At 35.4% G+C, this 14256-nt stretch overlaps 1 protein-coding gene across 7 annotated transcripts in view; it reads left to right on the top strand.

Moving 5' to 3' along the window:
• The window catches only part of GRIK2 (glutamate ionotropic receptor kainate type subunit 2), a 1079206-nt gene that overhangs the window by 864042 nt on the left and 200908 nt on the right, over positions 1-14256 (top strand). For all 7 annotated transcript variants that reach the window (XM_072831955.1, XM_072831953.1, XM_072831957.1 and 4 more), the window contains one exon: positions 1691-1897. In XM_072831955.1, coding sequence (XP_072688056.1) covers positions 1691-1897 — 207 coding nt within the window. The remainder of the gene's footprint in view (positions 1-1690; positions 1898-14256) is intronic.

Genomic DNA, 14256 nt, shown 5'->3' with positions numbered 1-14256 from the left:
GGTCAGCTTGAGTGTGTGTAAAACAGTGGAGGGATAAGCCAGATCAGCAGAGATGGGAAGAAAAATGAAATTAGTCTTGTTTCTGAGATGAGTATAGGCAAGAGGACACATTATTATCATATCTAAAATGCCCTTAGGTGTGATGACCTTGTGGGATGATTGTTGTTCTCCAGGGGTGGGGATGAGGATTATCACCTTTCTAGATAGACTGGCATGGCAACCTTCTGTTTTGCCACTCCACAGTGACTGTGCCTAAGAGTGCACCTTCCCGAGGCTGTTGTAGGGCCACTTGCACTCAGATTCATTCACAGGATACCATTTTCTTTCTACCTGCTCCACAAGAATATGCAAATGCATGGAATCTCTTAGTACTTAATTAAACATATGAATTTTAAGAGGGCTTGTTGTGCAGAGCCATGCAGGATTTGGCTCCTCACTCTTCATTCTGACCTTATTCAGCTTATTCCCTCATTCCTGGATGTGACTTTGGTCACAATGATGTCAGTAGGCCTTTTTCTGGAACACTCCAGTATCCTATTGGCCTCAGGGCTTTCACTTGCTGTGTCCTTGACCTGAAATGTTCTTTCAGATTTTCAAATGTCTAAACTCTTTCTCATCTTTTTAGGTTCTACTTCACCTCTCATCTCTTCAGTAAGGACTTCCAGACATATTACTCAGTTTTGTCTTGTCTTCTCTTATCTTGCCAAGTACCTTGTGGTGGTTCTGTATCCTATTGCCCTATTTTATGTTTTTTTTTTTTTTTTTTAAGATTTTATTTATTTGTTCATGAGAGACACACAGAGAGGGAGAGGCAGAGACACAGGCAGAGGGAGAAGCAAGTTTCCTGCAAGGAGCCCTGTGGGACTCGATCCTGGATTCCGGGATCACGCCCTGGGCCAAAGGCAGACACTCAACAGCTGAGCCACCCAGGCGTCCCACCTATTTTATGTTTTTATGCCATTTATCAGCATCAGAAGTTATGTGCTCTATTTGTTTAGGCATTTATTATTGATTTCCTCATCTATATCATGAACTTTATGACTCAGAAATTTCTCTTTTATATAGAGGAGGGCTGGCTCATAGTAGGTGCACCATAAAATATTGTTGGCTGAATGCATAAACACTTGATAAATGTTGCTTCTCTGTTATATTCTAAAGTTACTATTTTTTCCTATAAAGAGAGTAGTTACAATTTTCATAGTTGTTAGGACAAAATGTTGTAATATATAAGTCCCTACTCCAGTGTTTAGTACATAGTAGGCAATTAGACAATAAGTTTTTTTTCATTCTTTCATCAATATATCCCACTGAAATAGCATGGTAGATATTGATTAAATGGTATAATTCAAATTGGGATACTGTAATTATGTGAAATTGGATCTTATGCATTACATATGTTATGTTCTAGCATAATCATGTTATGTATTACTTCTTACGTATAAGATAAATAACACCATATTTTTATTATATAGTCACGGTGAAATTGTTATAGTTAAATATTCTCTTTTAGAGCACAAATATTTCCAAAGTAGTCTGCCTTCTTAGGATTGCAAACTGTATTAATTAGGAGAAAATAAAATGGACTGTTGTTCTAAATTAATGTGAAATATTCGGTCTTTTATGGAAAGCTGTCATTCTGATAGTTGCATGGTTAACTAATACCCCCTACCTTCATGTTTACTGTTTCCAGGAAGAACCCTATGTCCTATTTAAGAAGTCTGACAAGCCTCTCTATGGGAATGATCGATTTGAGGGCTACTGCATTGACCTCCTCAGAGAGTTATCTACAATCCTTGGCTTTACATATGAAATTAGACTTGTGGAGGATGGGAAATATGGAGCGCAGGATGATGCCAATGGACAATGGAATGGAATGGTCCGTGAACTGATTGATCATGTAAGTCTCTTTTCTCATTATTATCATTACGTTTGGTGGATTGCTAAAAGATTTACTTTTTAAGATTTGTGATGGTAGGGTAACTTAATGGCAAAGAGCAATAATATATTTCAAATATGTGTTTCCTTAAATAATTCTATTGAAAGTTATATTATTTTACCCTTATATATAGAGACTCTAAGAGGGGTATATGTTTCTGTTAGAGAGTATTATCTGTTTTAAATTAACTAGAATTCAGTGATTTAATATCTTGAAATATTTAGCCCTAATTTGCAAATTAGAATGTGTGTGCCCAATAATTTATTTCTTTTTCACTTTTATACTGCTAACTTCATAATCAGCAGAAAGAATGAGTGATGCCTACTATAAATTTTATGATAAAAATTTCCTAGATAGACTAGGATAGGATACTTCTTGTCCTTTTTTTTTTTTTAAGATTTTATTTATTTATTCATGAGTGACACACACAGAGAGAGGCAGAGAGAGGCAGAGAGAGAAGCAAGCTCCATGCGGGAGCCTGATGTGGGACTTGATCTCGGGACTCCAGGATCATGACCTGAGCTGAAGGCAGACGCTTAACCGCTGAGCCACCCAGGTGTCCCACTTCTTGTCCTTTTTAAATTTATTTATTTTTAAAGATATTATTTATTTATTCAAGAGAAGGAAAGAGAGAGAAAGTGCACAAGTCAGAGGGAGGGGTAGAGGATGAGGGAGAAGCAGGCTCCCTGCTCAGTGGGGGATTCCAAGATCCTGGGATCATGACCTGAGCCAAAGGCAGCCATTCAACCGACTAATCCACCCAGCCACCCCTTATTTTTTATTTTTGATACTTCTAATCTTTAGAGAATAGGATACTTCTTATCTTTACAGTAGGGATGAAAGAAATCTATATACAAAAAGCATAGAATATGATACTGTATAAAAATAAAGCAAGTATATTAGCATATTGAAGGAGGAAGGTAGACATTTTATTTTAGTTAGTTGAATAAGTCAGGCATTCCTTCTTTGGCATTATTTCATAAATTATAATTTTATAATTTGTAATTTACATATACAATGAAAGCATGATTTCATAGTTTCTCAGTTGGTAGTGTCAATTCATCTTTTTGAAATGAACTCTGATTTTTAAAAAAATAATAACATTGCATTTGGCTTTGTGTTTTTTAACATTTAAATTTATTTTGACATTTTCCATAATAAGACATGTAATTATTGCTAAATATTCTACAACATAACAAAATAGATTTTCCTTTAAAATACAATGTGAACTGTACCCTAAATAAAAGTTCTTACTAATGGAAGTAGCACATAGAGGCAGTTTTTGCAGCACTTTGATAATACTTACATTGCTATTAATTACAAAGTTTATTATCAAGAATAGGGGAATAAGGGAGATCTGTATTTATTTACATCGATCGGTCTATGTATGTTGGTATGTATGTATCTATTGATTTTTTTTTTCCCTTACTAGTATTCCCTTCCTTGGTGCCCTCTTCATGTCTCCTATTGCTGACCTAGCCTTGGTTTTTAATATTTAGCACAAGTCATATTAAAATAGAATAGTCAGTATATTTTACTTTGTACAACCTCAGCTCAATTTGCATATTTATGAATATGCTAATTTCAACACAGAGTAGTAACTCTTATTGATAATCAGATAAATACCCTAAACTTCTTGCTCTCCTTGCTTTCCTTGGGTAATCTTACCTTGTCTCATAGCATGATTATCATTCTCATACTGGAATTTCACCACTCTACATCTTCAGCTCTGAGCCTTAGACCCATACAACCCACTTCTCTTATAGTTTTCATTTAAATGTTTCATAAGCATCTCAAAGGTAGCATATTACAGACTGAATCTATTATTTCTCTTTCTTGAACCTTTTCTTTCTGAAGTTTCCTATATCATCAGTACATGGAGCAATGATTCAATAGGTTTCCCAAGCCAAAATTTAGTAGTTATTTTTTTAATAGTCATTTTTGAATTATATCTCACTCCACCATGTTTTATTGAGTGTGACCTTTATTTTTTATTTTATTTTATTATTATTATTTTTTTTTTTAGTGTGGCCTTTAAATAGCTTCCAAACCTGCCTACTTATATCCATCTCCACTGTCATCTGGAATAATATCCCAAGATGAGGTTCTTTCTCTTCTAGTCCATTATCTATGTGTGTGTGTTTGTGTGTGAGTGTATGGAAATTACTGAAAGATTTTATGCAAGAGAAGGGAGTTTCCTGTTTTAGGAAACTATATCCTGGTTCTAAGGATATAGGACCGACTTTATTTATAAACCCTTCCACATTTGGTCATTGTTTATCTGTTATGAAAGTATTTTTACCCTTCAGACCTGGTCTCAGATCTTCTCCGCCATGCTTTCTATATTGGAAGGTAGTCTTACATGGAGGAAATCATCAGGGTTCCCAGCAAGAGATCCAAGGGAGGGAAGAGAGTGAGGTCAGAATATTTATTTCCTTCCTAACTCCCTGAGATGTTGTGTTGAGCTGGCTGTGTCCTTATAAGGAATATAAGTTTCTCATTATGATGTCTGCTTTATCTACACAAATCTCTTTCCTGTTCTCAGTTCCAATTTACACCCTACATTGCTTTGTTTCTTTAGATCTTAGGAATGGTTACAGTTTAGCTGCTATTAGCCTTGAGTTCCTGCATATCCCTTAAAATTTCCTGACACCAGTGGGCTTTGAAGTGTGTTCCACAGATCTGTAGAATCAGTATCACTTTCAAACTTGCTAGAAGTGCAAATTGTCAGGCCCTACCCTAGAACTAGTAGATCTAAAACTCTCGGGTAGAGTCTGACTGTCTTTCTTTTACCAGCCTTAATGGTGATTCTGATGGTCTCTAAATTCTGACAATAAATGTCCTCCCCTCGACCCAGACTTGTGTAATTAACTAGTTCCTTATAAATTAATCCTGCTTAGGTATTATCAGTTGAGTTATTGTCATTTGTTTTCTTTTGAGATTCTAACTGGCACACCTTTCTAATTTTTATCTCTTCTGCACTCCCCAGCCAAACCCATATAGACTGTTTTCAGTCTTGTTCTCTTTTGCTTCTGGGCTAGTTCTCTGTGCACCATTCTCCTCAACCTCCACCTAACTCACTTTATCTGAATTACTTCTATTTAACTTCAGAAATACTTTGCCTGTGATGCTTCCCCACCTCACCCCAGGAAGCCCACCTGCTATGAATTTTCACACTACCCTTCTTGCATAACACCTGTCACACTTTAATTACCAGCTTAATATCTGTCATACTTATTTGTATATAAGTTGTATGGTAGTTATACAATCAATCAGGACTATTTCAGGTGCAAGTGTCAGAAACATGGCTAAAAATAGCTTACACAAATATACTTTTTTAAAGGTCCCATAATAGTAAAAAAAAGTCCAGTGGTGGTTCTCAGTTCATCTATAGTTGGATCCAGGGTCTTAAAGTATATCATTAATGACTGACTGTCTTGTTATCTCTTGCTTTCTTCTCTGTAGGTTTTATTCGTAAGTACTTTCTTTTCATATGGTGACAAAGGTGGATTGTAGTGGCTTTAGGCCAATGGCTATCAACTGCAGGGAGGTTTTTTTTTTTTTTTTTTTTGGTGTGTGTTTGTTTTTCACCAAGAGACACTTGGCAATGTTGAGAGACATTTTTTACTGTCTTAAGAATATGGAGGAGGTGCTGCTACTGCCATCCAGGGGTAAAGGCTAGTGGTGCTAACCTTTCAACAATGTGCAAGATAGCCCCTCACACAAAAAAGGAATTATTTGGCCCAGGTATCAATCATGATGAAGCAGAGAAACTCTACTCTAGGCTTACCTGGTTCTTAGAGCCATCCTTTTGAAAGACATAGAGGTCTTCTTCTGCCAAAGTTTCTGCAAAATCTGTGGTGGGGGTTTGAGGTAGGGTGGAAGGCGTATCAGTTGGATCAGCTTTGACAAGGTGCTCATTCTCTGAACTAATCCAAAAGGCTAGGACTGGGAAGGTGGTAGTTGGAATAGACATACCTAGGTCATGAGTCCATACCTGGAACTATGGCATAGAGTCAGCCCATCTAAATTATGCTACTTATTTTTATATGAATTTGTACAGAAGCCACTAATATTTATTCTATATGAACTATAAGCCAGTTCATTTTCTAGGATTTTTGTTTTGTTTTGTTTTGTTTTAGATTTTACTAGGTTAAGTAGAAGGGAGATAGCCATCAAGAGGCTATATTTATATAAGTGTTGTGATAGGGAAATATAATTAAAAATACAATCTCTTTCCAACCCAGACAACCTTTCCATAAATGTAGATGAAAAATAAAATAATTTCATTAATGAATAAGCATTAAGCCAGAATGAAATGCACAACACAGGTAATTCATTAAGAGATTGGAAAGACAGAAAGAAATCTCACCCTTTTTTTATAGCCAAGAAGGCACAACCCATTGCATACTTGTTCTCAAGATAAACAATACCTAGTCCTCAAGTAAGAAGGCTTGAAAGCACCATTTATCACATATAGTTCCTCTTAAATTCATTTGGAAACTGAGATGACCATCTGCATTAGCTAATTGGTTTTATCCACTAGAAAAATAAACTTCTCAAGTCTTCATGAGAAAGGTATATTTTAGGCTCCCACCCACCAAAGTTAGGCTCCTTCTCTCTCACAGAAAGTTGGAAATAGGGTGTTACCTTCCTTGATTACATTTCAAAGAGATACTTCCTAGATCCTTGGGAAAGGCATTCCTGGGTCATAAAGCTGGCAAGAGGCTTAGTTAGCTTTTTAAAGATTTATATAAATTTCAAAGAGAGAAAGGACTTACAAATTTTCTCAAGTAAATATTCTAAGAAAGGGGGAAGGGATAGCTTCCTTTATTTTCAACAGGGAGAATTGAGCCTCCTGTGTTTAATTTGTATTTGCCCTTACATTTGCTAGTTTTTCTTATTTTAGTAAAGCTAGTTTACTATCTTCTTTTCCATTTCTTCTTTTTGGGAAGACCCTCAATGTACAAGTCTTCGTATAATCTCTCAAAATTATTATGATCTAATGAGCGATGATTCTTGGTGATACAACAGGAAGATACAATCTCAGAAAGAGACTGGGATAATGTGGCTCCCTGAAGCAGTTTGTCCTTAAAAAGTGACAAGCCTTACTTCCCCCTAAACACCTTTGTCTCCATCATCTCCACAGTAAGGCTGCACAACATGATATACTAGTAAGTCCTTGTTAGAGGCAGATGTGGGTTCAAATCCTAGTTCTTTTGCTACATAGTTTTTGGCCTTGGGCACATTGCCTTAAACTTTTTGAGCCTTAGATTACAGAGATAATATCAGAGTAATAATTAGGAAGATATATATATATATATTTCCTGACGTATACCAGATAAGCAATATAGACACAATAAGTAAAAAAAAATTCTCTTTTTTTCTTATTCTTTCTACTATATCATTAGTAAGTATTCTTTTTTTAACTTTTAAATTTATTTTCTCTTTTTGGTGGGCAGCAAAGCCAAGTTTATTGAGCAATAGCCAAGTGATAGTACAGAGCTCTCAAGGAGGGAGGGGACCCAAAAGGGTTGCTTTTAATGAGTATTCTTGTTGAGGACTAAAATGTAAAACCTGTAGACACTGTTGCAGTGTGAAAAATGTAGGCATTGGGGATGCTATTGATATTAATTTTGAATCAGAGTCAGTAATATCGGCATTAAGTTTTAATAGTAAAACAGTTTATTAATTGGTACCTTTGGTGTTCAAATATCTCATTACTTTTCTACTGAAATGATCTATGTCTTAGTGGTTTTATATTAGAATTAAACATAAGAATTAATAGACAGTCAAATTCAGTGTGAGATTAGCAATAGCCAGGATAAATGGTAGGGGGAAAGGGATGATATTTAGGATACCAGCAAAGCAGAGACTCCAAATTTTAAAAATTACTATTTAATATATGTATATTTTAAAATCAATGTAATCATCATAGGTAAAATCAAAACATGTTTAGGCTTCCTTTTATTTGTTTTATGGTTTGGTGGTATGTCAAATTTGAATTCTATTAAAACTGAAAGTAAGGGCTATATTTTCCTTCCTTAAATCTTTTAAAATCTCAATCTGGAACTTCTTAAATACATTTTTAAAGTAAAAATTACTCAGAAACAAATTATTTGGAAGTAGAGGAATGATAACCAGTTTTCCCTTTATATAGGTGACCTGCTTTTTTAGGTCTCTCCACCAGGCTATTTATGGAGTTTTTATGATGATTGGTGCCATGGGCCATTCTATTTGAAGTTTGTTGGGCATCTATAAGAGTTGATATTTTTTTGTGACTCATCAGACTAATTAAAATCTAAATCAGGACACCATTTTACCTTATCAATTTACTGCATCTGCAGCCCTCTGTATTGTGCTGTATACTTGGAAGTATTCATTTGCTTCAAATATACTGAAAATAACTGGGAGACACAAAGAATACAATTGCAGAAAGTGTTCAGCATTAAAGAATATTTATTGAAAGGATGACACAAGTGTTAACAAGTGTTCCACAACAAATGTTAAACTCAAGCACCACTCTCCTTAGAGAAAATAGTACATATTTTCCAAATGCTTTTATTTTTATGTTGCCTTCCAAAGGCTCCAATGAAAGTTTCTATTCAAGGACCAATGAAGAAATATTTAGTGATATCCTTTCCTTTTGAAATTAAAGCATCATAGCTTTTTGTATAATATTTTATGAAATATTTTATAAAGTTTTTCATTCTTATAACCAAAGTTGGCTATTGAGCTATTACAGGTGGGAGAGTCTGTATTGTGTGAATGGAGGTCTGAGTTCTGGATTCCCCACAAAAGATTTACCTACCCATGCTCAAATAAATACAGCCAGAAGGAGGGTAGCAAGCACAAAGCAGTTTATTAAGGATAGTACACACTCAAGATGGGAGAGTGGGCAGGCCTGGTGGTGGCAAGTGCATGGGGATTATAGTGTCTTTTCTTTTTTATGTTTGCATAGGTTATGGATCATAACTGGGAGTGTCTCCACCTGAGGTTAATTTCCAGTCATCTTAGAGATTCCTCCTTCCTCTTGGTCAGGAGGAGTAGTTTTTGGTCCTACAGGTTTCTTTACAGAACTGTCATGGCCATCTTCCCTCCCTGTGGGGAAGGGGTCGAAACCCTGATATACAGATCTTACTCTGGGGCAGATTGAAGAGAACTCAGGTTCTGCACCTGTGGCTCTTGGTCAGTCAACCCCAGGGTGTTGAAAGCCATAAGGCCAGAATGTTGAAAGCCACAAAGCAGGGGAAATTGTGCCCTCAGGTTTCTAATGTGTAACCTATTTATCACGACCCTTGCCTCCAGCTCATGTCTAACTAACTGCTTACTCTATCAGAGCCTGACTTAGTATGAGGTGAGTACACAGAAACTTGCTAATGCTACCATTGTATTAAGCTAGGCATAAATTTTACTTGTAGCTTTGGGTTGTATATTCTTTATGGCTAATAACTCATTTATGGGCTCATGAGACTACTGTTGTGAGTATGTTATTCATAAAGCCAACTAGAGTTATTCATAAGCATGAGGGAAAACACCTAAGCTGCAATAAGCTAGCAGCACATACTATTATGGGACTACTTAAAGGAGACAAGGGCAGTTAAATTACTTTCAAATCTCTGGTGATGTTTGCCTTGGCAGTGGCAAACTTTGGAAAATTTATACCTGTAAACATTCATACATAAGTTAACATAGCAATATGCAGTCTGTGTATGTGCAGGTTAAAAACAGACCAGATATCACAAATCCTCTTTCCAGCTTGAAATTCTTTGCCTTTTCATCTTTCTAGCAGAATATGCACCAGCTGGATGCAAATTTCAGTATACTCTTAAGCCAGTGATCTTCTGGGTTTCTTCTGACCTAGTGTCATAATGCTGATAAATGTGTGAGGGAATATTATGTCTGCAAATCCACAGTTACTTTTTACCTGGGCAAATTTGGGAATTTGGGTACACTCTATTTTTTATAATAACAACTAAAAAATGGGAGGTTCTTAAAGCCATATTCGCAGTCCCTTTACTTTAATAGAATTGTATAGATTAGGGGCACTTGGGTGGCACAGTTAGTTGAGCAATTGACTCTTGGTTTCGACTCAGATTCTGATCTCAGGTCCTGAGATCAAGCCCCACAGCAAGGAGTCTGCTTGAGTTTATCTCTCCCTCTCCCTCTGCTCCTCCCCACTGCATGGTCACTCTCTTTCTCTTTCTCACATTCTCTCTCAAATAAATAAATAAAAATATTAAAAAAATAATTGTGTAGATTAAAGTATTAGACTATTAGAAGTATATATGTCCTTTTAAGTAACATTTAAAACTTAGATATTTTAGAATTGCCAACTTATTTTAGAAAGGTTACAACTTCTTTGTACTTAAAGAGACTTGCATTTTAACATCATTAACCATTTGTGGCCGGTAAGAGTGTCAATAAAAGCTTGTTCTTTTTAATGAGGCTCCTTTTTTTTTTTTTATAACTTCAAGTGCTGTTGAAATTTTAAAAACAAACAGAAGTTTGATCATTTGGCAGATTTCCTAAAAAAAAAAAAAACAATGAGAAAGAAATTCAGTTTCAGTTTATAAAACAACTATGGCAAAGTGGGAAATCTATTGGGATCTAATTTACTCTTATTTTACATTATTTTGAAGAAGACCCGTGATGCTATGGATTTCCAGCTGCTTGAATGCTTCCCAGCATGCTATCTTAGCATTGCAATTGGTATTTAACATTATCAAGCCTTTTATGATTCATAAATGAGCCTAACAGGACCTAGGTATACTTTGCTTTTGCCTCCCAATTGCTCTTTTATTATATGCTAGAGAGGAAATCAAATATTTGTTTTTCAGGGAACTTAAAAAGGCTGCAGGTATTATCACAAAAATGGAAAGTCTAAATCAAAAAACAGTTTCAAATAAATGGGAATTGACTTGCATTGGAGCTTTGAATTTTGATAGTATGTTGTCTCAATTTTGCACTCTAGTGGAAGCATTCTAGTATTTTCAGTTAAAACATTGAAGAGTAGTAATATTATGATCACTATCTTTTTTAATTTTAGGAAAAACAACTAAAAAATAAACATGCAAATTTATTTATAATTCTCCATGACCTAAAAGTGACAACTATTAGCATGTTTGCTTCCTTTATTTCAAGTTTTTCTCTTTTAATATAAGACATCATATATGATGTTAAAGTCCCTTAGTCACCATAAAATTTTTCAATTTAGTAATATTTAAGTCAAGCACAGAGATCGAATTGCATTTCCCTCATCCCCCTCTGCGTGTAACTACTACCTTAAGTTTGGCATTTTTCTGATCCATTTTATGTCAATTACTCAATAGTACTTTATAAGAGAAATATGCTACTTTTATTGAACTAGTATTGTACTGAGAGATACTCCAGTTAATTCTAGTGTTATGTTAATAAAAACGAATACTGTTGTGAAGATCCAGTCTCTGTTGTCTTGTCTCTTAGAGCAGGTAAGCCTATGGCCTAAGTAAGAATTTCTCTAAGGGGCCACCAGGGAAGGAATTGTTCAGAGTTCATAAATATTTCCAACTTCATAAGATTTTGTAAATATTCTTCTCCAAATTATTTTATTAATTTACATTTCCACCAATAGTATAATGTTACTGTTTGTCTGCAAAATCACTATCTTCAGGGTTCTCACTATCTGAATTTGGTTAATCTGCATGCAAATGAAATCTCATTGCTTTAACTTGCAATTCCCTGTTAGGCTCTTTCTCCTCCACCTACATTTATAAACTACTTGATCCTCTGAATTTCCCATTTACTTCCTTTTACTTTTATGACTGACTGATACAAAGTAATATGTTATGTTTTCTGAATATTAATAATGCAAATACTTATCCCAGTTAGGATCTTGTTTTTTAATTTATTTAAAGTGTGTGTGTGTTTGTTTTGTATCAAGTGGGTCAGTAGTTGAGCATCTGCCTTTGGCTCAGGTCATGATCCTGGGATCCTGAGATGAGTCCTGTATCAGGTTCCCACAGGAAGCCTTCTTATCTTCTGCCTAGGCCTCTACCTCTCTGTGTGTCTCTCGTGAATGAGTAAATAAAATCTTAAAAAAATAATAAAATAGTTTAATTTTCTCAAATTTATTAATTTTTCCTTATGAATTGAGATGCTTTTATGCATTGGTAGAAAGATTCTTCTTTAACTGGAGCTCAAGAAGATATATATATATATATAATTTTACTTAAGAGTTTAAGATTTTTGTCTTTCAAATTTAGCTCTTTTGTTCACCTGCAATTTGTTCATTAAGTCCCCATGGGTTGGTCATCAATTTAAGTAAAAGTTTCAATTCCTTATGCTAAGCTACAACATATTTATTAATAATTTTCCTTCCTTTGTAAAAAAAAAAAGCACTTTGGAAAACAAGTGATTTTTACTTTTAATGAGAAATCCTGTGACTATTATCTCAGATATTAGAGGCAAGGAAAAGTACATGACATGTTAAATAAGGCTAATGCATTCTTTAGAACTGAACTTTTTTTCTCAAATCAGATTTAAACAGGAGGCTGTCATAGTAAAAATATACTGTCAGAGAGTTCAGAGGCAAAATGAGAAAGTTAATATGGAAGTATGATATCACAGACCAGTGTAATTCTGATTTGTATTATATAAGAGATGATAATTCATTGGAAATTATCCCACAATTGATACTCAGCAGCTGTTTATTGCTTATTCTGGGAAAGATACTATTAACTACAGCATTAATAATATCTCTTAAAAATATCAACTACTTTTTTTTTTTTTTAAAGCAAATAAGACATGGTGTTAAATATTTCTTTTTTTTTTTTTTTTTTAATTAATTTATTTTTTTTTATTGGTGTTCAATTTACTAACATACAGAATAACACCCAGTGCCCGTCACCCATTCACTCCCACCCCCCGCCCTCCTCCCCTTCTACCACCCCTAGTTCGTTTCCCAGAGTTAGCAGTCTTTACGTTCTGTCTCCCTTTCTGATATTTCCCACACATTTCTTCTCCCTTCCCTTATTTTCCCTTTCACTATTATTTATATTCCCCAAATGAATGAGAACATATAATGTTTGTCCTTCTCCGACTGACTTACTTTACTCAGCATAATACCCTCCAGTTCCATCCACGTTGAAGCAAATGGTGGGTATTTGTCATTTCTAATAGCTGAGTAATATTCCATTGTATACATAAACCACATCTTCTTTATCCATTCATCTTTCGTTGGACACCGAGGCTCCTTCCACAGTTTGGCTATAGTGGCCATTGCTGCTAGAAACATCGGGGTGCAGGTGTCCCAGCGTTTCATTGCATTTGTATCTTTGGGGTAAATCCCCAACAGTGCAATTGCTGGGTCGTAGGGCAGGTATATTTTTAACTGTTTGAGGAACCTCCACACAGTTTTCCAGAGTGGCTGCACCAGTTCACATTCCCACCAACAGTGTAAGAGGGTTCCCTTTTCTCCGCATCCTCTCCAACATTTGTTGTTTCCTGCCTTGTTAATTTTCCCCATTCTCACTGGTGTGAGGTGGTATCTCATTGTAGTTTTGATTTGTATTTCCCTGATGGCAAGTGATGCAGAGCATTTTCTCATATGCATGTTGGCCATGTCTATGTCTTCCTCTGTGAGATTTCTGTTCATGTCTTTTGCCCATTTCATGATTGGATTGTTTGTTTCTTTGGTGTTGAGTTTAATAAGTTCTTTATAGATCTTGGAAACTAGCCCTTTATCTGATATGTCATTTGCAAATATCTTCTCCCATTCTGTAGGTTGTCTTTGAGTTTTGTTGACTGTATCCTTTGCTGTGCAAAAGCTTCTTATCTTGATGAAGTCCCAATAGTTCATTTTTGCTTTTGTTTCTTTTGCCTTCGTGGATGTATCTTGCAAGAAGTTACTATGGCCGAGTTCAAAAAGGGTGTTGCCTGTGTTCTTCTCTAGGATTTTGATGGAATCTTGTCTCACATTTAGATCTTTCATCCATTTTGAGTTTATCTTTGTGTATGGTGAAAGAGAGTGGTCTAGTTTCATTCTTCTGCATGTGGATGTCCAATTTTCCCAGCACCATTTATTGAAGAGACTGTCTTTCTTCCAATGGATAGTCTTTCCTCCTTTATCGAATATTAGTTGCCCATAAAGTTCAGGGTCCACTTCTGGATTCTCTATTCTGTTCCACTGATCTATGTGTCTGTTTTTGTGCCAGTACCACACTGTCTTGATGACCACAGCTTTGTAGTACAACCTGAAATCTGGCATTGTGATGCCCCCAGATATGGTTTTCTTTTTTAAAATTCCCCTGGCTATTCGGGGTCTTTTCTGATTCCACACA

Source organism: Canis lupus, chromosome 7 (assembly GCF_048164855.1).
Source record: "Canis lupus baileyi chromosome 7, mCanLup2.hap1, whole genome shotgun sequence".
NCBI classification, from domain to species: domain Eukaryota; kingdom Metazoa; phylum Chordata; class Mammalia; order Carnivora; family Canidae; genus Canis; species Canis lupus.
The sequence above is the reverse complement of the archived record's forward strand: the minus strand, read 5'-3'. Positions and strand labels throughout refer to the sequence as shown.